General features: G+C 40.5%; 1 protein-coding gene across 2 annotated transcripts in view; it reads left to right on the top strand.

Annotated features, from left to right (window-relative positions):
* Positions 1 to 23,058, top strand: part of ZBTB44 (zinc finger and BTB domain containing 44) — a 36,749-nt gene extending 13,691 nt beyond the window's left edge. Inside the window, exons 2-6 of one of the 2 annotated variants that reach the window (XM_027655588.1) lie at positions 3,603 to 4,672; positions 8,472 to 8,556; positions 13,052 to 13,215; positions 15,515 to 15,815; positions 17,891 to 23,058. In XM_027655588.1, coding sequence (XP_027511389.1) covers positions 3,622 to 4,672; positions 8,472 to 8,556; positions 13,052 to 13,215; positions 15,515 to 15,815; positions 17,891 to 18,173 — 1,884 coding nt within the window. In that variant the 5' untranslated portion in view covers positions 3,603 to 3,621 and the 3' untranslated portion in view covers positions 18,174 to 23,058. The remainder of the gene's footprint in view (positions 1 to 3,602; positions 4,673 to 8,471; positions 8,557 to 13,051; positions 13,216 to 15,514; positions 15,816 to 17,890) is intronic. The other variant, XM_027655589.1, reaches the window with a different exon arrangement.
* The last annotated feature ends 1,220 nt before the right edge of the window (positions 23,059 to 24,278 follow it).

Below are 24,278 nucleotides of genomic sequence, written 5' to 3'. Positions count from 1 at the left end.
TTACATTATAACATTACATTTATAGAGTACAGTTTCTTCTTTATGGTTTCTAAGCACAGAAACTTGACACATGTTTAATGCCAAAATAGTGAATGTGACTTGGTAACTTGCTAAAACTTGTTTTTTGGTAGCCTTGAAACAGTCAGAATGAGCTGAGTTACCCTGAACTACTTAAGGGTCAGGTCTCTGTTAGTACTCCTGGGAGTAAAAAAAAAACCAACTAATTTTCAACTAAATTGTACAAAGTCTTTGGTACAATAGCACTTCCCTTCACACTGCTTTTGGCTAATAGTGGACAAAATTCTCCTTGCTCTGGAAGTCCTGTAGTGCTCATGTTTGAATTCTCACCTTCTCCAAGGATCTGTGCTTTGGTGGTGAATCCCCACACATCTCCAGGGCAGGGATGCACTCTGGAAAAAACATTCTTTTAAGCTGCAAATGTCTGTTCAATACAGCCCGTTAAATATGGACTAAAGTGTCCCACTGGGAATATCTTTTAAACTTGTGAAAGTGTCTTTAAATTTCATCGTGTTTTCCTAGAGCTTAGAAATACTCCATGAGTTGTGGGCAAGGTGTGTGTGCTTTGGGATTGTGGGGAGGAGGAGGAAAAGCTTCTGTCTCTGTGATACCATCCCTGATCCCTGCCTGGAGAATCCCTAATGGTTTGTGGCTCAAAGATGAACAACTTTGCCAGCTCCAACCCACTTATCACTTAGTTTAGGTGTGCACCTTGCTCTCCCCACCCCAGCACTTGCAAGGGAACAGGTATATTTAGTTCTGGATTTTGGTTCTGTAATCACTCTTGGATCTGCCACCCTGCACTTTATGGTCCAACAACTCCGTCAGGGACTGGCTGATAATGGGAAATCAGACGTGCCAAAATGTCATTTCAAAATGGTGATGGGACAGAAATGTTGGACTTGGGGTGAAACTGTAACGCTGCAGCCCTTTCCCCTGTTTGGTCACGGGGAGTGCAGCTGTAAAAATGCCCTGTGCCACCGAGAGATTACCAGAGAGAGTCGATCCATTTTATAACTTGGCTGCTCTAGCACACTCGGCTTTTCATGTGGAGAATATTTTCAAATTGTTTAAATTATCTTCTAAAACTGTTTGATGTTTTTACTTCCTTATTAGCTGTAAGGAACTGATATTGTTTGCGCTCCTCAGCCCACCCCTTTGGATTTTCCCAAAAATGCTCCTTGTCCACACTGAGGCCTGGATAGGAGCCACTTGTTTAAATGGTGGTGTCAATGCAATGAGGGGGAAAGTCATTTTACAGAAGTGATTTGACAGAGCAATATCCCACATTCATGGCAGGAACGCTGCTCCTTAATAAATTTAAATCAGTTTATTGCACATCACTGACTTCCACTATTTTATTTTGAATTCTGTAACCAGATCAAGGTTGACCTTGAGGAAGCAAAAGATGAAAGGAGAAGAGGAAAGGAAGCCAGAGGAGGGGAGAGGCTGCAGGAGGGGGGAAGCAAGACAAGGAATGGTTCAGAGCAGGGCAACAGAGTTGAACTCTCACTTAGGGACTGAGGGATGAGCATTTCTCACTCAGCTGAACAGAAAAATGGGTTATTCTGGGCCTACAGGAACTGGGAGGATTGCTCTTGATTTTCTCCTTGTTCGTAATGATGTATTGGTACTGTTTCTAAATACCAGATTGTTCTGTGGATAGTCCTTGTGAATGTTTTATTCCTTTTGTAGCCAGTTGCTGAACAGAAGCACTTCTGGACTTCTGATGTGCCAAGGAACTGCGGCAGCGCCTGGGATTTCAGAAGAAAGGGTATCCCAAGGCCATTTTAGAATATGCTGTTACAAGCTTTTACTGTAGTGTTTTGGTCTGAGATCAATGGAATATGCTTTTCATTTGATTCATGCTGGAGAACAAACAGTCTGGATGTTCAGATGCCTCTTGAGGTCGATCCATTTTCTTTTAGTGAAGGGAGTGTTTTGGTTGTGCTTAACTTCTTCCTCTGCACTAGTGTGAAATCTCATTTTAAACTCAAATGGCCCTTACGGTTTCTCCCAGACTTTATATTGTCAAGTGTTAGTTAATCTATTCTCTCAAATAGTTCTTTTTCCTCTGTCTGAAAGGGTTTGAGTATCAAAAGTGAAACTCCAGGTACAAGAAGCAGCCAAGTGTAAATATGTGTAGAACAAGGTGGGCTCTGACAGCTGCCATTTCAATATGTGACATTTGGAGCAAATTGTTCCAAACTTGCTTTTTGTAGCTGAGAATCTCCACATGAGCAACTTGTAAGTGTGGTATGCTTTTGTGTATGTGGAAGGGAAAGAAGGATGATGTGAAGAAGCTGCTGACTCCAGGAACTAATCAGATCCAATTATGTTGTTGATGTTTAACCCAATGATATTTCTATATTGTGGTAATTGTGTGAGGCATGTGGAACACAGAAACCCTTGGGGGGTTGGAGGGTGGAGGACTTAAGAAGGTGAAACACGGTGGGTTGTGTTTCGTTTACAGTGAAATAATTCAGAAGAGTTTGGAGAAAACCCAGGAATTGATTTTCTTGGTGGCCACAGCAGTTCCAGTTCCATCCCAGGGGATGTCTGGGCATGTGGCATCTTGCTTGGCACTGTCTTTCCCCTGTGTACTGCAGAGGGAGTGAGTGGTGGATCAGCTTCACCCTCCTCAAATCAGAGTCATTTAGTTTTTAGAGGCTGCTGCAGCCCTAAAATTTGCAGCCAGTGTGGGTCACACCTCCCATTCTTGCACAAAACACAAACATTTGCTCCACATGGAGAGAACCCAAAGAAGGGAGGTGTTTATTGTCAGAAGAAAAAAGTTGCCCTCCTTGTATTATTTATCGCACATATAAAATCAATATGTATGTATTTGATTGAGACTTAAACTTTCCTTTGAGGTTTCTAATGCATTGTGTTTCTGAAGGAATTTTCAATAACTCCTCACCCTAGTCCAAAACTGTTTATTAAAAGCAGCTTTAGGCAATCAGTACCTGCACTGCAGCAGGAAAGCAGAGCTATTGGCAGCTGTTGTTTTATGTTTACCAGCTTGAACTCTGGCCTCTGGAAATTCACATTGTAGTTTCTATGAAGCTTTTCTGGAATTAAATACGATCTCTGGGAGATTTGCTTGCTCCTGCACACTTGTAAGTTGACCCAAGCTGATGTCTTTTCCACTTAAAAGAAACATTCAACACTCTATCAGGTTTAAGAACTGTGAGCAAGAGTTTCCTGGGCCCAGAAGATAAAAATACAGGTTTCTACTCACTGTTAGTTAAAAAAAATGCTTTTGTTTTAATATTGCAAACATTTCTTTGAAGTGTGTTGGGTATTTGGTTTTGAGTGGGCAGTAGCAAGAAATACAGGGGTTACTTATTATATACATATAGAGAGATAGATATAGGGAGACATATATATATATAAGGATAGACTGCAAATAATTTGATCCATGTTTATGAAAATTGCAAGTAAGTAATTGCATTTCTGTAGAATTACTCACAGAAAAAACTGATCTGAAAGAATTTGGTTGAATTTTTTTCTTACAGAGTCTTAGAAAGCCACTTGACTTCCACTTTCTGACATGAAAATGACAGTTTTCCTCTTTGTTCCAGGACACCTGTGATCTCTTGTATGTGGGAAGAACGCTGGGAGAACCATCTAAAAATGGGTGTTAAAACATTCACTCATAACTCCCCTGCTCACAGTCAGGAGATGCTGGGGAAGCTGAACATGCTCCGCAACGATGGGCATTTCTGTGATATCACCATCCGTGTCCAGGACAAGATCTTCAGGGCGCACAAGGTGGTCCTGGCGGCCTGCAGCGACTTCTTCCGCTCCAAACTTGTGGGCCAAGCAGAGGATGAGAGCAAGAGCGTGTTGGACCTGCACCATGTGACTGTGACCGGGTTCATCCCACTGCTGGAATACGCTTACACGGCAACGCTGTCCATCAACACGGAGAACATCATTGACGTGCTGGCTGCAGCCAGCTACATGCAGATGTTCAGCGTGGCCAGCACATGCTCCGAGTTTATGAAGTCCAGCATTTTGTGGAACACGCCCAACAGCCAGCAGGAGAAGGTGCTGGATGCAGGGCAGGAGAACAGTGCAAACTGCAATTTCACCTCTCGCGACGGCAGCCTTTCCCCCGTCTCCTCTGAGTGCAGCGTGGTGGAGAGAACCATCCCTGTGTGCCGGGAGTCACGGAGGAAGCGCAAAAGCTACATCGTTATGTCTCCTGAGAGCCCCCTCAAATGCAACACACAAACCAGCTCCCCCCAAGTGCTCAATCCCACAACTTCCTACCCGGAGTCCAGAAACCAGCCCGTAGACTCGTCCTTAGCTTTTCCCTGGACTTTTCCTTTTGGAATCGATCGAAGACTTCAGTCGGAAAAGGTGAAGCAGGCGGAGAACTCACGGACTTTGGAAATGCCTGGGCCCTCCGAGTCCAACCGGAGAATGGCAGATTACGTGACTTGTGAGAGCACCAAAGCCAGTTCTCCCCTGGTGATCGAGGAGGACGTGCGAGTCAAGGTGGAAAGGCTGAGCGACGAGGAGGTGCACGAGGAGGTGTCACAGCCCGTGAGCGCTTCCCAGAGCTCCCTGAGCGATCAGCAGACAGTCCCGGGGAGTGAGCAAGTGCAGGAGGATCTCCTGATCAGCCCACAGTCTTCATCCATAGGTACGACCATTTCTGGCCTTAGGTATGAGTATGTACAGAAAAGCCTGTAATAGGCACGTGTACACCTGGGATTTTACTGTGAGTTTTTATGCTTAAATTCAGTGAAATGGCCTTTTTTCCTTGTTTCATGAAATGTTACTTATAAACTTGGAGTTCTTGAAATAACTTTGCAGAAGGCAGCTGAGAAAGGTAAGCCCTCCTCATTCAGCAGAGGTTGATAACTCCATTTTACCTCTAGTTGCCTAACTGAGGGGACTAATTCTGCTTTCATTAGTGTCAAAAAGACGCTGATCTCAGCTGAGCTGCAACACCAGATCTGAAAGGCTTGTGCCTGTAGCCATAAAGGGTTACCACAGGACTTTGCATCAGGCATCAAATCTTGTATAATCGTGACAGAGAGCCTTTGTAAGAGGATTTGCAAAATAAGTGGTGAAACACTGTCGTCTTAATGCCCCAGACAAAAATAAAACCACACAGTCATAATATTGAGAATCTTTCCATTTTTGGGGGATTTGATTCTCAAGTTGCTTCTTCAAATGCTGCCAGTTGCTAAGAGAATCCTTTTTTTCCATGAAAGATAATGTGAAGCTAGTTTTGGGTTCTTCTATCAGGCTGTTTTTTATTAGTAGCTAATACTTAAAGGTTACTGGAACAATCCCTTTTTTCCTCTGCTCACAGAATGCATTGAATGGCTTTTAGGAAGTCAGAAGGTAAGAGGGTTTGCAATGTTTCTAGTTTAATTACCAAAGTTTTACCTCAGTCAGCTATTTTATTCTCAGTTATGTGGCTTGACCTGTGCTTGGTAGAGTTCTTTTGCTGAAGTATCTTTAATAAAGCCTGTTTTATTTGCTCTGCTTCATTCAGATAATATGTACATGAAAGGCTGCTCCAGTTAATTAAATAAATAAACTACAACAAGGTAAATAAATGTAGCCTTGGTAGCATTATTTGTTTGGTTTTGGTCAGTGTAACACTTGCCTTCTCTGGAGAAAGTGAGATCAGTCTGACCCTTCCAGGATTGCAATACAGTAAGTGCTGTTGAAATATTCAGGTAATATTCACTAAAAAGAAATGAAAATATTTCCTACTTATGCCATCCTTTGCTGTTGAATTGTTCCCCAGTTCGTGTAGCTCATACATTGATATTTTAGATTGTAATGCTTTTTCCAACTGAAAATGTTTTATTTACTGGAGACAGGGCTGTTTACCTTTGCTTAGTTTCTATCTTATAGTTTATAAATCTTTAAATGTAGTTTGCCAAAATAGTGGATAAATTAAAAATATATTTTTTAAAAAAGCTTTGTTTGCTGGTAGTTTGCCAGGAAAAGTGGTCCTTGTTCAAGAACAGGTTTTGTTTGATTCAGTTTGTAACTTATTACAAACCTGCACCAGGTTTGTAACTTATTACAAACTGAATCAAACAAAACCTGTTCTTGAACAACTGTAACTTATTATAGTCAGAACTTCAGAAAGGTCTTGTCGGGGCCATGTGATAAGACATGCAAATTATCTCATCAGCATAATTGTATCAGCACAGGCAAAATAGAACAAGTAAAAATAATGATTAGGGAAAGTTAAAAATACCATATCGGTGATACTTATTTATACATTTATGACATATATCATACCCAGACAGCTTAAAAGGACAAATTGGGTGTACACTCAGGATTACAGATGAGTAGTAAATAACCTGTAGAAGTTTTTGGAGGGCATCTCTCGGAGTTAGAAGTGTCAGAAAAATTGTATTTCAAAGGCAGCTAGAATTGGGAAATGGAAGTATGAGACTGGGGTTGGAGAATGAATTGGAGAGAGTTAGGTGCCACTGAATGCTATGAAATCTCAACTCTAGCACAATCAGTGTTAAACAAAAAATACTTTGAAAAGTAGTAGGTAGGGTAGGGAATCTCAGGCCTTAATGATTATAATATTAAACTTAAATCTGTCGCTGGTGTTAGTACAGCATGTTCTGCCTTAAGACAGCTGCAGAGAGAAGAAAAATGTGCCAGGGCAAAATCTTTAAAGTACAAATCTGCTCTCTGAATATGTTTGAATGAATATTTAGTGGCCTTTGCATAATAACCACCCTCAGAATGGTTTTTATTCACGTTTTTGCTCTAAAGAGAAACAGCACTCTTCCTTTTTAGCACAGTAGACATGTACCTAATATGTGATACAACACACTTGGTAGCCAGAAGGCACTTTTCACCTCCCAGAGATGTCTTTCTTCATGCAGTAATGTAAGAATAATAAGTGGAGGCAGCAAGATGTGTTAAAAGTACAGCTTTCTCTTCCCTGAATATATTTTCCTGGTATAATTGCATATATTTATCTCAGTGTTTTATAGTGCATTTATAAAAGCATTCCTGCCTCTCTCTCTGATATCGCAAAAAGCTCTTATTCACTCTTTGGGCAATTTCAAGAATTGTTCATTTGCAATTTATTATATTTGGAGGCACTTTATAATATGAAAGGAGACATGGAGCAGGGCCTTGATAAGTAAGGTATTATGGTTACAACAATAACTGTATCTGAGAAGATGTTTTCATAACTCATTAGCGCTGTTGGCATTTGAGAGGTGAAGGCATAAAATTAAACCTAAGAGCAGTTGGGCTTATTTTTCAGTAGACTTCAAGTTAAGTATTTCATGAGAAAGAAGGATAAATCAAAATGGGATTAACTTTTGTAACTTTATAGATTGCACAGTTGATGAATTTCCCAAATATGGGTTGTCAGCTCTTAACAAAATAAAAAATTTTGATTCGTAAAACTTCCAGAGATGCCATTTTCCTCCTGTCACTGGCCCCATAACATGGCATCACATTAAGACAAGAATCTTTCACTTCAGGAAAGATCTTTCATTCTTTTTGGCAGAATATGCACATTTTCTGCCTCACTTTCCATGTCTTTGTTCCTTCTCTTTGGTTTTCCATTCGGTCTGACACTTGCCATTGTAAACCCAGTGCTATTTGATTTTCCTAGTGAGCTTTAGGGTTCCCAAATTCAGATTGCTCACATACCACTCTCTTAGGAAGCAGAATTATTTTTACCACAGCAGCAAGAGCATCTCCCACCACTGTCCTAAACTTTACTTGTTCTCAAGATGGTGGTGTAGGGTGAGAAATCTCCTTTCTCATCTTGTCTCCTATGGATTCAGTGGTAGAGATCCAGAGACCGTTTGGCCAAACTCCTGATTCTGTTCCCAGACTCATTGAACTCCATTTTCTCAAATGTTGGTGCACTAAACAGAGCTCTGGAGTGATGTTGTGTGTACATTTCTCTTACCAAACAGGTGTTTGGTCTCTTTTGTGTTGCATTTCTAATTTCTCAGAGGGTTCTTCCTGTCTCAGGGGCTTATCATTAAATGAAGGCATTATCAATTGGTATATTTATGGAATATTTGGATCCCAAAAGCCATGTGGTGTAACAGGTTTGAAGTCTTTATTGCTCAAGAAGTCTTGAATATTGCTGTAGTCCATTTAGATGAATGTAACTTTTCTGTTTTACAGTTCTAGTACTTGATGGGTTTTGAAAACTGGCTGTATTTAACATTTCCATTTTCTAGGTGTGCCAAATATGTGTCCTTTGTTGAACTGTCAATTTAGTAGCTAATCTGAGTAGAGGAGAAGCTGACTGGGAACAGGATTCTTCGGAGTGTTCTAAATGACTTTCCCAAGGCAATTTCATTGTTATCACCAGTAGCATCTATCAGAGATTGGGAAAGCCATCTTGCTGTGTCTTTCCATGCCCCCCATCCCTTTTTGAACAGGTATTTGCATTAACTTGCCCTTTTCTCTCCTAGGCTCCATAGATGAGGGAGTTACGGAGGGGTTGCCCACACTCCAAAGCACCTCTGGCACCAATGCTCACGCAGACGATGACGATCGGTATGTACCAACCCAGGGTGCAGAGTGTCCTGCACAAGTGCTGGGCTGTAATTACCCCTCACACCCTTAATTCCACAATGTTTGGTTGTTCCTACATCTGATTCTCTATGTTGCTCAGAGTACAATCAGCTTCTGGAAGGGTAGATGCTTTAGGAGAATGTAGGTGATGAAAGTCAGAATTTGCTTTTCATTTCCTCTCTATCTCCAGGAAGCACTGGTGAAGAAAGATATTCATGGTTTTGCTGTTTCTTCATCACTGCTCTTTATTAATAAATTCAGAAAAACCCCTTTACTGTGAAACATACTGTGGCATACTAAAGCTGCCACGCAGCCCCAAAAGCAGCAAACTGAAAACAAGGACCTGGTCCTGACTTCACTAGATGTCACTACTGCCATAAACCACACAACAACCTTAAATCTCCTCTCCCAAACTCTCTGCCTGTAGCTTCTTACCAAAATGCTGTATGTCACTTGCTGTAAATATTTGGCAGCCTTTGCTGTGTTGAGCTGAGTGATTATTTATTAAGAGAATCCCTTATAAGAAAAGGCTGGTAGAGAAAACCAATCTAAAACAGGTCTGTTTGGTCAAAGATATGTCATAATTCTGTTAGAACCAAGTGATGGCATATAGGAGTACACACAACTGCTTTGACTTCTATTTCTTAGTTATACTCTTCCTAAGCACACTTTTTCAAACTGGCTTTTGCAGTGTTTTGTCAGATAACTGGGTCTGTGGAAGAAGTGTGAACCTTTGGGAGTGTTCCAGAAATTGTGTCAAGTGAAGCTACTTACAGAGATAACAACCAAGAGCTGCATTTTCATAGCTCATAAAAATATTTCCTGCCATTTTCATCTAAAACCTGTCTCATTGAAGGATTAAAAAGGGAAAATAACTGCTTAGATAAGAGTTTTTTGTATGACACGGAAGATTTTATCTATCTACTAACAAACCTCAGTATAAAAATAACACCCAGCACTTAGATTGAATTAATAGTAGGAGCACATGTTGCATTAGAACTAATCCAGGTTTTTAAAGCTGTAATTGTCAAGTCAAGTGGACTCATATATTCAGCACTGCATTATTTCAGAAATTTCCCATAAAATTGCACAGTTGCAAGCGCAGACTGCCTTGAAAATCCAAAAGATATAAAATTCTTTAAACGCACTGAAAATTCTCACTAAAAGATCTCTTCCATGCAGAGGAGGAAAGAGTATTTTCCTTCATTTATGCCCAAATTTGAAAATAATTATTCTCAGAATGACAGAAACATCAGCAAAATGAACTAGAATTTGCACCTTGTTTATAAAGCAATTGAACTGACAGTTACGGGAATTTCAGACTCCATAACAAAGATTTTTCTATCAAGTGATTTGTTTTGTAAATTCAAATGAAAGTGCCAAGACTGTGCTTATTCCAAGATGGAGAAAATCTCCTTCTATTTTGGTTTTGTTGGGTTTTTTTAATACACCTTTAGTTTAAGTCCAGGCTGTACATTTCTTTACTAATAGAGATTCTCAAAATGTCAAAATCAGTTGTGAGTGGCCAATGCAAATTTATATTGAAAAATATAATTTATATATTTATATTCCTAAAACAAAGCCATAGACTAGTCCGTTTAAAATTCTAAATATTACATCCTTACCACTGTGGAAAGAATCATAAATATTTCAAAATCTAAAATGTCTTATCTCTTGAGTTTCTCTCTTAAATAATTAACATCATTAATTGGGCCTCCTCTATAATCAGTGTTTCATAAACACCAGGTCACATGTAATTGTCAGCTTAATAGGCACACAGGAATCTGTTAAGTATTAAAATTACTGTTTCACAGTGAAGTCTGATCTATTCTTTCTCTGATATTTCACGTTTGGATTGTAAATCACTTTCTAACATAGATCTGTAATTCAGCTGATTTAACAGTTGGTCTGTGTATCAGTTCGTGGCTGTGTTTAAAAGGAGTTGCAAAGGCTCAGTTATGAAAGGTTTCCGATCCAATAAAATGAGAACCCCCACCTTTCTATAATAATTGTTATTTACAAATAGAGAACATTTCTAGGCTCACTGAGCATTTTGACATTCACATTTTTCTGAGTTTAGTTCTACATAATTAAATACGTGTGTAATCTCTTGGTGGAAAGAAGAAAAAATTGCAAGCAGAATATTTCAGTGAAAACATTTGAAACCTATGTTTTTGTGTAGCTAATACAGAAATTCTCAGAGATGTCAGACAAATCTCAACTGTTAAATGCCACATCTATGACAAGTCATGAAAAATTGAGTATTTGTGGAAAAGAAGCAGGGGAGAGAAAATCTGGGTGTGTTTCCAATATCATCTCTAAGCTATGCCACCAGTAGGTATTTCATCTTGCTTGCACTGTGAGCATGGGAAAGACGAGCCTGTCACTGGTAGCTGGAGAGCCTCATGATTCCCATTGGATCTGCTTTAACCAGCCCCCCTCATCAGGTTTTATAGAGAATAAAACCAAACTTTATTTTAAATTTCTTTTAGGCAGTTGTGCCCATTGCACTTCTCCTTCAATGGCAGAGAAGGTGGCACCAGGCCTTGAGGGTGAGAGAGCCTGACAAAGCTGGAAGCAAAAAGAGAGCTGTGGCTCCTCATTTCTGCCCTAGTTTGAGTGTCTCCTGAGAGAGCGTGCAGGAGCACAATGTGCTTTTGCCTCTTCACAGTGCCCTAATGCAGGAATGAGGGAGGAGGGACCTCAGGAACATGTCACAAAACCTAAATGTAATTCTTATTTGAGCACACTACCTGTGTGTCTGTTCTTTATCCAGTGATCTGTTCACAAAGAGGAACAGGAGTGCCAGAGTTGGTCAGAAATTCAGTTAGAAAAATCATAATGTATATTTATATTTATTTCAAAACCCCTCAGCTGGCTTTTTTAGCTCCCAAAGTGGCAGTGAGCTATGTTCTGCCAGGCCCAGGACATGAGCTGGTAACTTCCCTCTTGCAAGTATTCGCTTTATCAAAGAGCAACAAGTCTGTCAGCATCTCTTTTTTCCATCAGCTCTCTGTGTATAAAAAGAAGTGAAGAATGATAAAATTTCTTCAACAGAGCAAATATTATTCCAATTCCATATGAGACCAGAAATCCTTATGGGTTTTACAGACTGAGTGATATTAAACTCCTGCAGGAAATGGCTTCATCTTGTGTACCTGGTGTTATAGTCTCCAGATAAATTTTGCTTCTGAGACCCATCACTGCCCTCCGACAGATAGCCCCTGTCCTCACAGTTGAATTGACATCCATTTCCAGAGTAGATAAAGACAATTTAGGTATTGATTTTCAAGAGATGATTCTGGTTCTTGTGCTGATCTGCTCTGTGAAGGTCTGTGCGATGTGTAGGGAAATGTATTTGTGCAAAGTGCACGTTTCATTCCTCTGAATGTTAGAAGTCCACAAATCCAGCCTGACCTGGAAACCAGCCCTCTGGGCTCGAGGTGCAAGGATTCCCTCGGTTAGGGAGACTTTCTAACTGTGACAGGAGACATCACTGTACTCTTTTCTAAGAACATTTTAGACACTATGGTTTGGTAAAGCTAAAATTGCAGTGTTCTGGCCACAGAATGAATGTTCCGGGTCAGAGCAGTTCCCTGCTACCAGTGATGTCTGATCTCCCTGTAGGCTCTGAGCAAGCTGAAATATCTATTTTAACAAAAAATATAGACCTTAATGCTCAGGGAATGGAAACCCCAGGTAAGTACAAATTGTCATTGTTCCTCTGTTTGTACCAGCAGATTTGTTTTTATTTCACTGTGCCCTTTAGCAAGTTCCTTGCCAGAGGACTGAATTAGCAAGGGAATTGTAGTTCTCTTAAACAGTTTGCAGCTAGAGGCTATGTAGGAGCAATTAGTCAGTTTTAAATAAATTACTTTGAAAGTTAAATTGTTCCTATTACAGCCTGTGTGCTGTTTTTTAAACACAGTGCTGGAGCTGTTTGAATCAGACAAGGAGCAAGTATTGATTCATGAGATTAATATTTTAAACTCAGAAATATGTAACTGTAGATACTAATATTTGTTCATGGAACTTGGATTGAAATGAAAAATGAATTGGCTGCAATTTCATTTGTAAATACCACTGAAGCTGCAAAATACTCCTTTGCTTTCAATTTACTCAGCTCTTTAAACTCTTCCTCAGGGACTGTTTGCTGATTGCAAGTCATCGATACGCCTGAGAAAATGCCCACGCCTGGAAAATAAAGTTCAGTTTGCAGCTGTGCTCAGGCCTGTTGCCCAAAGAAAACGCAAGTCAGAGGCTGTTCCCTGAGGGTTTGTTCAGATGTGCAGAATCAGTGACTGTAAGATTTCAGGTGCAGGTCAGACATTGCTCTAGAGACAGAGATTTCCAGCATAAAGAGAGATTTCAAATGTGATGTGCCAGTCTCTTCTCCTCATACAAATGTGCTCAAGGTTCAGATTTCCATGGTTATTTCTCTGGCGTGCCTGTAAATCAGTGCCTTTTTTCTTTGTAGTCTGGAGAACGTTCAGTATCCCTACCAACTCTACATTGCTCCTTCCACCAGCAGCACAGAGAGGCCCAGCCCCAACGGTCCCGACAGACCCTTTCAGTGTCCCACCTGCGGGGTCCGCTTCACTCGCATTCAGAACCTAAAACAACACATGCTTATCCACTCAGGTGAGAAATTCCCAGCAATTCCTCATTTATAGCCTCGCTGTGCAGCAAATGTAATAATGCAGGGTTTTTACTCACCTCCTTGAGAGCTGATTTCAGCAAGACTGAATAGAGATATGTCTAGTTGAATGCTTGTTTTGATCCATGGAGTCTGACTGATAGCTCTGCTCAGGGATGATTAGCATTTGTGTGGATCTGATTGCCTGAAACTCATCAGGATAAGGCATTTTCATGATAAAGATTTGAGATGAAATAAAGTATACTTGGCTTTTTTATTATACAAAAGAAGTGATGTAGGTTGAAATTCTTCCTTTGATGTGTTGTAATTGTCTGCTGTGTTTTAGAGGAGACTTGCAGCCATAAGAAAATATTATCTATCCTTGCATTGAAGAAAGTTATGTGCCTTTGGATCTCAGGGTTTTTGGAGGGATTGCAGGACAACTGAATTGGTTTGCTAATCAATTTAGCTCCTGCAGATAGTACAGAGGTTTGTACAAATGCCTCCTCTGAGCCTTGATCCCCAAATTGATGCATTCATTTTGATTTGTAACCAAGCTTGAAATCTCAGTGTCTTTGCTATTGGTGTTTTCAAGACTTGTCAGCATTATCTGACAGTAGCATTGACATTTGAGTGAATAAAGGGAATATTGAAGAGTTTTTCCTCTTGGGCAGTAAACCTCATGGTTTAGCATCTCCTGCTTTGAGCCTGACTCTTACCTGCACACACAGGAGGTACCATTTTGGGGCAGAGCAACAACTGTCAAGGTATAATTTTTTCCCTGTCAGCAATTATTTGTCAAATCCCTTCAAGCAAGATGACCATATATGTGTTTAATATTAAAAAAGCAAACTCTGTGGGCGTATCAGATGTGAAATTATCCAAAGCCTGTTGTTAAAAATCTGACAGCAAAGCATCTCTGGCCAACCTGTCAACTGGGAACCCCTGGGCAAAGTTGGGAGAGATTTTTACTGTTTTAGAGTAATTAACATGCAAAAGAAACTCTCAAAGCTTGTAAATGTTGGAAGTGTTTTCTCATGAGCAAAATGACTGAAGAGATTTTCCTCAAACTACCAGAGGACATAGATGCCCTTGGACAGTAGGAGAGCGTGAAAAGTTTGAGCTCCACCAGCCCATATTCTGGTGTATTAACTTGTTTTCACATGCTTAACAGGGCATTTCAGTGTAACCTTAACTACAGCTTTCTCTGTCTAAAAGCCCCAATTAAAAGTTCAGCTCCTGCTTTGAACATAAGGAAAGCAGAGTGAAAGACCTGGAAAATAACAGCCCGGGCTGATGCACATTGAGTCTTTTGAAAAAACCTTTTTTATTCCTTGACAGCCCTATTATGAATAGAGCTCCAGATTGCAGATTCTTGGCCTCATGTTTGGATTTCCCCACTTTCTGGAGTTCAGACTTTTTATTAAATCTGAAGTTTTTGGTGGTTCAGGCCATTATGTTGTAATACTTCTGTTTGGGTGTGATTGCACACTCAGCCACTGCAGCATGTTGCAGAACTCGTATGTTTTAGGGTAAGAAATGAAAAATGAACTAGTAACTGAATTTCTAAATTAATACAAGAAAAGAAAAAGAGGGGCATGAAGCTAAATTGTCTTAGAGAGCTGTCTGTCATGCAGAGTTACTGAAAATGCTTGTATAGCAAGGTTCCCACACGATATAAAGGCTATTGCTTCCCCCTTTTATCACCATTCCTGCTGCATTACAGGGGAATCCGTGTGCACACAGTCCCCCTGCCAGAACACTTCTCTGAGGCCAAAGGCAGCCAGAGAAAAACATTGCAATTAATTAGGGTTAGGCTGATAATTGCATTGTTGGGAACCAGTCTGGCACAAGAATCTCCTGAGATCAAAGGAGTTCAAAGGTGGTTTGAGATGGCGGCGGCATCAGATCCATGTTGGCTGTGCCTCAGGGTCTTAACCATGTTCTCAGTTTAAACCATGGGGACGGAGACTATGGAGGTCACAGTTAGGAAATGGAGAAAGTTAGGTTGGAGAACCCTGTAGAGGGTTATCCACCTAAAGATGGTCTGAATTGCCATTTGGAGCCAGTTGCAGCAGTATCTAAACAGAGATTGATGTTGCTCTGGGCTGGGCTCCTTAATTCCTGTTTTTCTAGGTTGTTTCAAGTGCAGCTCCATCCTCATTGTTCCTGCCATTTTCAAGTTAACCAGGGAATCTCTTCCCAAAACAGGGCTTCTCTGAGAGCTGCTGTAGAATTCCTGAAGGATTTTGCTTGTGCCCTGTGGTTCCAAAAGGTGACGTGTCTGTGCTCTCTCTCCCACAGGCATTAAACCCTTTCAGTGTGACCGCTGTGGGAAAAAGTTCACCCGCGCTTACTCGCTCAAGATGCATCGCCTGAAGCACGAAGGTAAACGCTGTTTCCGCTGCCAGATATGTAGTGCCACTTTCACTTCCTTCGGGGAATATAAACACCACATGCGGGTTTCCCGGCACATTATCCGCAAGCCTCGGATTTACGAGTGCAAAACATGTGGCGCCATGTTCACCAACTCTGGAAATTTAATCGTTCACCTGAGGAGCTTGAACCATGAAGCGTCAGAGCTAGCAAACTACTTCCAGAGCAGGTGAGGTGCACAGCAAAAACCTAACAGGGAAACTTACTTTTTTTTTTTTTCCTTTTTTTCCTCCTTTATTTCCCCCTCCCCCCCAAATCATCATTTCCTGCTTTCAGGGCAGCCTGCTGTGCCTCTCCTCAGGTTGCCAGCTAATTCCAGTCAGATTGATTCCTGCGCCACTCTCGGTTGTGTCTGATCTGTCTTACAGCATGTGAGCTCTGTAGGAGGGCACTGAAGAACCCAGGGATATGCAGAGGATGCTTCTGAGCTACTTAATTTCTCTTTTCAATAGTATCTATGACCAGGCTAATGGTGTGAAGCCATAGTGTTCTATACTACAGCATCCATGGAGTTCTGTAAATAATTTTTTATTTAAAATCTTGTACGTAGCCTGTTCGCTTACATAGGGCACAGATTTATTGCTTCATTGTAAGTGCTTGCTTGATATTGTGGAAAGATTGTATGACTTCATACCCTCTTTCATTTTCTAGGTAACATTACTAAATTATTAGACCAATAGGGTTGGCAATACTAAGGACCACTTGAACATTTTCTATCAGGGCACAAAAGACTGGGCATATCTCACAAATGCACTTTGCTAAAGACTGTGAAAAGGGTTCTGAGGCATCAGACCAGCACTGTATTCTTTTATCGATATAAATATATTAGTTGGGTTTTGAGGTATAAAATACAAAAGTTGGATGAGGAAACTTGAAGACAGAAAGGTCTCCCAGCTCTTAAACCTATAGAGAGTTGGTCACCTATAGAGTTTCACTCTACAGAGAGAATGCAGCTTGATGTGCGTAAGTCATCTGCGTTCAGCAGCACAAAAGAAGTATATTCTAAAAGTTACAGCATCACAGTCCCACTCCTCCTGATTTCCAGACATTATTCTTTTTCCCCTACAAAACATTTCAGTATTTTGTTCTGTTTGATTAACTCAGAGGTGACATAGGATGAAAACATTGCAAAAAAACCCAGGAAAGCCAGTTACCGTTTTTTCCAGCAGAATATTGTATAAAAGTACAAGTGCTTCATATCTGTGGGTTTACGCAGTTCTTGTTCTTGGCTCTTGGGCCAAAACCGGAGCAAAAACTCTGGTTGTGGTAAGCACTGCATTGTCAAATTAAAGTTAGATTAAAGGGTGTGATTTTAGCTACCTATAGCCCTTCCTTCAGTTTAAATTGACAAACACCAGTTTAGCATAGTTGATTGTGAGTTCGAGTTGAAGCAGTGAATGCTGCTGTCATTTAAGGACTGCTTTTAACTCGATTATTGCCAGGAGGAACCAAAGCACACAAACATGCATATATGTTATATATATATATATATATACATATATATATATATGTTTGTCTCAAGTACAGACTTCATGTCTGGTGTTGAAAATGTGCAAAAAAATTTTATTTTTCATATGTCCTCATGCCACAAAAATACTACTGGGGAATTTGGTAGGTTTTCTTTGGATCCACTCAGCCCTCAGCTGGTAAAAGTACATTACAGAAGTGTTGTCTTAGGAGTGAAAGGGGGAAGAGAAGCAATTCCGTGCTTTTCCTGGCACTGTGATGTGTTGGCATCACAACCTCCCACTGCAGCTCTATCTTCTGCAGAGCCCTTGCTGCTTCCAGCTTGTCCACTCCAAAGGAAATGCTGCTGCTGGTCTAGGGTGGATTTACCTCTGAGGTGGGAAAGGCCCACATTTTCCCACTGCTGAACTCATTTTTGCTTCTATTTTTAAAGGCTGAGTGCTCCCTTTCTTCAGTGAGGTTTTCAGTGCCATGTGATGTTCCAGACATTAACTTTCATTCTCATCAAGGTGATACAATCTAAGTAACAAGAAGTTGCTGTGTAGGAAATACAGCTGCAAAATAGATGCCATTGAATAAATTCTCTGTGTGTAGAAATGAGAAGCAGGTTATAATGCTTGGGGGAGCATGTCACTGCCATGTTCTTGCAACAGTGTGAAATAAACATCTTTGTTCTCAGTATGTAGCTTGTATGATGTAACTGATACAAAGAAACTGTTACTGCTGATGTTTGTGTGAGAAATGACATTTCTCTTCTGTCCTTTGCCCCTCTTCTAGTGACTTCCTAGTACCGGACTACTTAAACCAGGAGCAAGAGGAGACCCTCGGGCAGTATGAGCTAGGGGAGCATGGCTTTGAAAGCAACTCTTCTGTCCAGATGCCTGTCATTTCACAGGTGTCGTCAACTCAGAATTGTGAAAGCACTTTCCCCTTGGGGTCTCTGGGTGGGTTGGCAGAAAAGGAAGAAGATGTGCCAGAGCAGCCAAAGACTAACGCCACTGCTGAGGCAGCTGCAGGTGACCCTCCCAAATCGGAGCTGTCATCCATCACTATCGAATAATTCATGGCTTGGTTTCACTTTTGTTCTTTAGAAAGTGCCTGTGTTTGGTCCTGTACATTTTAATTTAATATTTTTAAACAAAAAAAGTGGGGAGATTTTCCCCTTTTTACTTTGTAAGCTACGCTTTAAACAGGAAACTGCAACAGATGTTTCATTATTTTTCATGACTGAATGATCACTTCTGTGAAAATATTTAAGGCTGATTGCACAAAAAAAGATCTTGTCAGAACATCATGGAAGCTGTGATACACTTCTAAAGAAGAACAACTGATTCAGATCACTTTAACTATTCCTTCTTCCACAGTTAGAGCAGCTCATTAAGTTTCTCTTGCTTCTGCAGACCCTCTGGTTAAAGGCAAGAAATCAGAGGAAACCTTTTTCAAATGACAAACAAAAGGATGCATTGGAAATCATGATTGAACAGTTTTGAGTGTATGCTTTAATCTTGTGCATAAAAAAATTACACTTCCTATCTGTGCCTGCTGGTTTTCAAAGCTCTCACTGTGCCCCTGTGCTTGGCAATGGTGAGTAGTTTTGAGACTTAACAGTCACAGACTTCTTCAAAACAATTTATCCCTTCCCATCTCAGATTAATCAGTTTTCACAAACCAAGTGAATTGTGCCAGGTGTCCCTACTTCTTCTATTCCAGTCCTTTTAGAAACTACTTGATCAAATAGCCTGTCCAGATCTGCCCAGCCAAGGTTAGTGGAAAATGGTGCATCAGGAATTGGAGATCATGGAAAAGGTTGTATCCATGCAAGCCTGACAAATATCTCCTGACTGGATCTGTAGATGGGGAACCATGTAATAAAATGAAGGTTTTCCCAGATTATTTGCAGTTCTGATCACTTCCTCTCCCATATACACTGTATTTTTACTAATCTGAAAGCTAGCTAGAGAGAGTTTACAGATGGCAAAAAGTTAACTCTTTTGTGCATTATTGCACAGTTTTTCATTTCTACATATGCATGTATAGTTTCAGAGAGTTTTATTAGCCTGTTTTGGACAAAACAAGCAATTTATTCTTTTTAAGGCCAACTTTCTAACCAACAGGGGGTTATTTACAAAAAGCCTATATAGCAATGATGAATTGTTCCTGTTTCAAAACACTTTAAATCCTTGCCAACTCGGTTTATTAAAGGCCATTACTCTAGCTACACACACAGCCCAAGCAAAGCAATAAATTGAAAGATTTGCAATTTCATTTTTCCATATTTAGAAAAAGCTGGAAATTCAAGGTGTGGGATTTTCAGAGCAGTGAGTCTTGTTTTGTCAATGCTGTTTGGACTCCAGTACTGCTTTGAAACCTAAATTAGGAAGTCCATTAGGAGATTTGTGGTTTTTCTTAGAGCTTCTGAAGTTCACTCAGTGTTTGATGCCAAATGCCCGTGGCCTACAGATGACATGCTGAGCGAGTAAGTATTGCTTGATCTTAGTATTCCAGAGGCATGAAATACTCCCTTAGTTTTAAGTCTTATTTTTTGGAAATTGTTGTTTTCTGTCCGGATTTGTTTTATGCAAACACAAGGAGGAAATGAAACCAGTAGAGAAAGGTTGCTCCTGAAGAAACACAAGACACAAAAGTCGTATTAATTGCAGATCAATTTGTATTCAGGCAGCTTAGGCAGCTCTGATACTCTCTGGGTCCGAGTTCTTTCTATTAATAGCCAACTTTTGTGAGAAAAAAAGTTTATTGACTTTTGGAAAGAGCTTAAAGGGTTTCAGTGACTTTAGCAATTTTTCTCTGCCGTGTTTTAGTTAAAACCCACATATTTTACTTAAATAGAGCGAAAGCCGTTGGGATTTAAGTACTTTCCAAGTTGCTGGAATGAAGTTTCTCTCCCAGATAAAGGGTGTTTTAGAAACATGCTGCAAAGTTCCGTGCTGCAATTCAGTCTCGTGTGTCTACCTTTGTGAGGCTTCTCAAAAGGGCTTGAAGGAGAAATGCTTTTGCTGGGTGGCTGTCCTGGGAATTATCCCAGTCCTGGTGATGGGCTGAATTTAAAGACCATTTCTCTTCCACTTCTGATTTCTGTAGCTGAGAAGCCAGTGTGATGAGACAATGCCTTTTGCTGAACTTTATCCTGAATTACAGGGCTATGACACTGAATTCAAATACAGAATTCGCTTCTTTTTCTGACAAGTATTATGCAGGTAACTGAGAATCCTTTGTGATTCTGAAAAGTGCTTCACCAGAACCACATTTCTTAACTGCACAGATGTAACAATCAAAGGTGGTCAGATATAAGGTGGTGGATATTACCTTCTGTTAGAATCTGATCATTTGCACCCATTAAGTATTTTGGTACTGAGTTCATTGGGGAGGAGGTGAGCAAATACACAAATGACATATCTGGATATTGGATTTTTAAGACTTAAAATCTTGAGTCAGAAGGCAAAGTGCTTTCTGAATGCCAAAGAGAAGGGGAAAAGTCACAAGCTTTTGTAGCTCTAACGTGTTCTTCCTTGGAAAGAAATGAGGATCATTAACCCTGTGGTATAAGGCAAGGCCTGGGGTTCACTGTTATTGCACTAGGTGTTACATATGATCTTCTCAACCCCCTAATCTCTGGGTAACAACTGTCTGGTTCAACTGGAGGAACAATTGAGTTCTTGGAAGATTTTGCTTGGTTGGCTTAGAGTTGAGTTTACATGTTAATTATCCCATTTGTAATTGTTTCTTGTTAATATCTCTTTTCTCCATAGAAATGAACACAGTTTAAATGCAAATACCGTTTTATTTCTCTTCCCTAACGTGATGGAAGTGTTCAGTTCTTTGAAATGCTGGTGTTCTTCACAAGAGAAGTGTAAAACCAGGACATCTTAAAACAATCTCTGTTGCTACTGTGGTTAGATTCCAAATAGAGCGAGAGGGATACCTAACTAAGCTAGAAAAAAACTTGCCTTAAACTACAGTTGGGATTAAAGATAAAGCATCAATTTCTTTTAGTACATTGTCAGAGTGTTTTGAACTCTGGACTGCATTTTCTTTTGTCTTCTTTCTTTTCCTCCCCCAAACGAATCCATTATTTCTGCTTGACAAGGGGCCCGAGAAATTGGGATTGGAAGGCTCCCTGGAGGTGATGTAGTTCAGCCTCCTGCTCAAAGCAGAGTCAGCCAGGAGTGGTGTTTGAGCTGGAGTTCAGTTGTCAGGCTCACAGAGACCATGGGCAAGTCTCTCATACTGAGAGATCAGTAGACTCAGTTCTTGAAAATGGTTCTGGGTTCACGTGGATCTTGAGTCTTAAAGGTGTGAATTTAAATTTTTTAAAAAAGAAATAGCTGCCAATGCAGTCAGATATATTTTATAAGACTATGATCCCTATATGTCCTTTGCAGGATAAGATTTTATTCGTTTTTAAGCTATGGTTTAAAGTTTTTATATGAGGGCTTCAGTCACTTCTTGGTTGCTGGTTCCCCCTCCAGCCCAGGGTGTGAGAGCTCTGAGACAGTGCTGGTCTCTCTCTGAGACAAACCAGGAAGCATTTTATATGCAAAATAAGCTTTGTGCACCCTGCAGGGATGGAGAGAATGCAGATGGAGGAGCACCTGCTGCTCCTACATCCACCACAACTTCCCCACCATCAGCGTATGGAAAATAGCTAATTTTCATTCAGCTCAATTATGTTGGAGTTTTGCTTACTAGGTGAAATGAAGTTTTGGAGGATTCTCATCTCCAGTTACAGACATAATAAATCCCATTGCATCTTGATGACAGATAAGAGGGTTCAAGGCCAGACAGTACCTCGGCCCCATCAGAGGTGCCTGGTGAATACGGTGGGTTCCAAGTATTTGAGGAAATGTACCATAAAAAACCACACAAATGTGAATTATTTTAATGCAACAGTAGTTACTGCTCTGGGTTTTTGTTAACTCAATGTGTGCTATCACAGGAACTCAGTGTCCCACAGGTCTCAGCTACAAATCTGGTTGCACTAATTAGAAAAAAGCAGAATCTGATGCTGCCAGCCTGTGTGGCAACTGTTCCTACAGTCTTCCTGAGGGTTGCTGCAGTCCCCAGAAAGTGATTTTGGTTCACCATTCGTTCAGCTGATGCATGCTTTGATATTCTGCCCTGTAACCCTGGCTTCACCGACTCCTTGGACAGCTTCTTTGCCCTGTTCCTGCAGTGCCTTCACTCCAGGTGCTGCCCTGTGGTGAAACCCTGAAAAGGGAAAAGAGGAAAAAAATGTGAATTAAATTATTGTTGGGCTTCTTTGTGCATTTTAGTACCAGTGAAACCCCCTTAACTGTGCCAGTCTCCAGTCACCAGCGGTATATCCAGTCATCTCATCCACAGTACAGCTTCTCTTGTTGATGCTGGTCACAGCTTGATTACTTGGCATGTTTATTGACCTAACAGACTTGGTTTTTGGTTTTTGGTTTTGTTTTTTAATGTATACGATGTTTAAATACACTTCACATTTTATATAATACTATCTGGCTATTAGTATTTTTCAGGAACCATAGTTCTTGGTGGCTATATATATTTTTGTGACTTTTTTTGTAAACTAAGTGCCGTTTCAACGTTACAATCATTTTTAGAGTTATTGTAATCAATGTGAATATCATGTTTTTTCAAATCTGTTCTGAGCCTGTAGTGTTTGCTTTGTGATCATATGTGTAATGTATATATTCTGTATAGTTACATTGTATTGAAATACTAGCTTGTTTGATATAAGAAGAGTATGTATTGGGTACCTTTTTGCTAGCCTGGTTGTTTAATCTTTAAAAAAAAAACGTTCCAAAATACAAAAAAAAAAATCTCCAAACTGGTCCCATTATAGGTCAAAATTAAGGGGGAAGAAAAACTAGTTTTGAGTGTCTTTGGATAGAAACATGAAGCTAAGATTTTTCATTAAAATATTAATGTTTTATGGAGTATATCTTTGCTTTGTGTCATTCTTTAACTCTGCCAGAGTTTGCCTTGCAGTACAACAGAGTAGTTTGGACCTTTGGTTAGAAGGTGCAACTCTGTCACTAGAACTAAATTCTCTTACACCTTTTGGTTAGAATTAGTCCCAAAATAGCTGACTGTGAGGTAAACTTGCTGGTGTTGAAGCTGCCACTGGGAGGACGGTAGTTTGAAACACAACATTAATAAATTATTGGAGAAGTTAGATGAGTAAAGAGTATTACGAATAAAGGCCACATTTCTTTCCTTTCCAATGTGTATTACATTGCCTTCTGCTCATGTTCCCTTTTAGGCTGAGCTCTGCAAAAGCCAGCTTTGCATGGGGTGTTACCAGTGGAAAGCCAAGAAGGAGCCTAATCAAATTAGCCAGAGCAGAAGATGTTTAGGACAGTAGACACTCATCGTGGTGGCAGCTGTGAGCTTCAAAACAGTCCTGAAACAGCCCAGAGTCATGGGACTTAAAATCCACCTCTGCTGTTCATGCAACTCTTGCAATTAAATTAATTTGCCTCCTACAGACCCACCTGGAATCCCTGCTGGATCAGCATTCAGGGAAATGGGAGGTTTGCCACTGCTTGGCTGAAGGGATAACTCTGCCCTGCACCAGGTGAATGCCAGGCAAGCTGAGTGATCAATACACCAGCAGCCAAACGGTGAGGGCTTTGGAGAGGATGAAGTGTAGAGAGGTAAAGGCTTGTTGGGTCTCCTGTAAAAGGAAGAATTTTGATGCTTTGAAGCCAGCCCCAGTTTGGAGACTGCAGTGATGCTTAGCAGAGCGTCCCAAATTAAAGATTAAATTCCAAATTAAAGCCTGGCTGAGTGTGGATGAACACACCATCCCAGAGCTGAGCCAGGGCACACCTTGGATGCATAGTGAGGTCTGGGCTGGTGACTCCAGTGGGTTTTTCCAAAGCACAGCCACATGTTTAAGTTTAGTGTGAAACATCTTTTAGCCATCCTGGACAAAGCAAGTTGACACTAGTGAAGCTTTTTCTGTGGCTTCCTCAGAGCGTTTAAGCATTTTATTTCTGACAGTAATGAACGAGTATTTGTTTAGCACAGCTGAGCTGTTTAGCACATACCGAGAATGTGGTGGAGCAGGGACCAGAGTTCTCCCAGGGCTTCCTGCACCATTCCCAGGAAAGTGAAGCTGCTATGAGAAGCCTGGCTAAAGCATAAAATGCTTTTC

This window comes from Corapipo altera, unplaced genomic scaffold (genome assembly GCF_003945725.1).
Source record: "Corapipo altera isolate COAL_440 unplaced genomic scaffold, ASM394572v1 71, whole genome shotgun sequence".
Taxonomy (NCBI): Eukaryota; Metazoa; Chordata; class Aves; order Passeriformes; family Pipridae; genus Corapipo; species Corapipo altera.
Note: the sequence above shows the minus strand (reverse complement) of the source record. Positions and strands in the feature narration are given on the sequence as shown.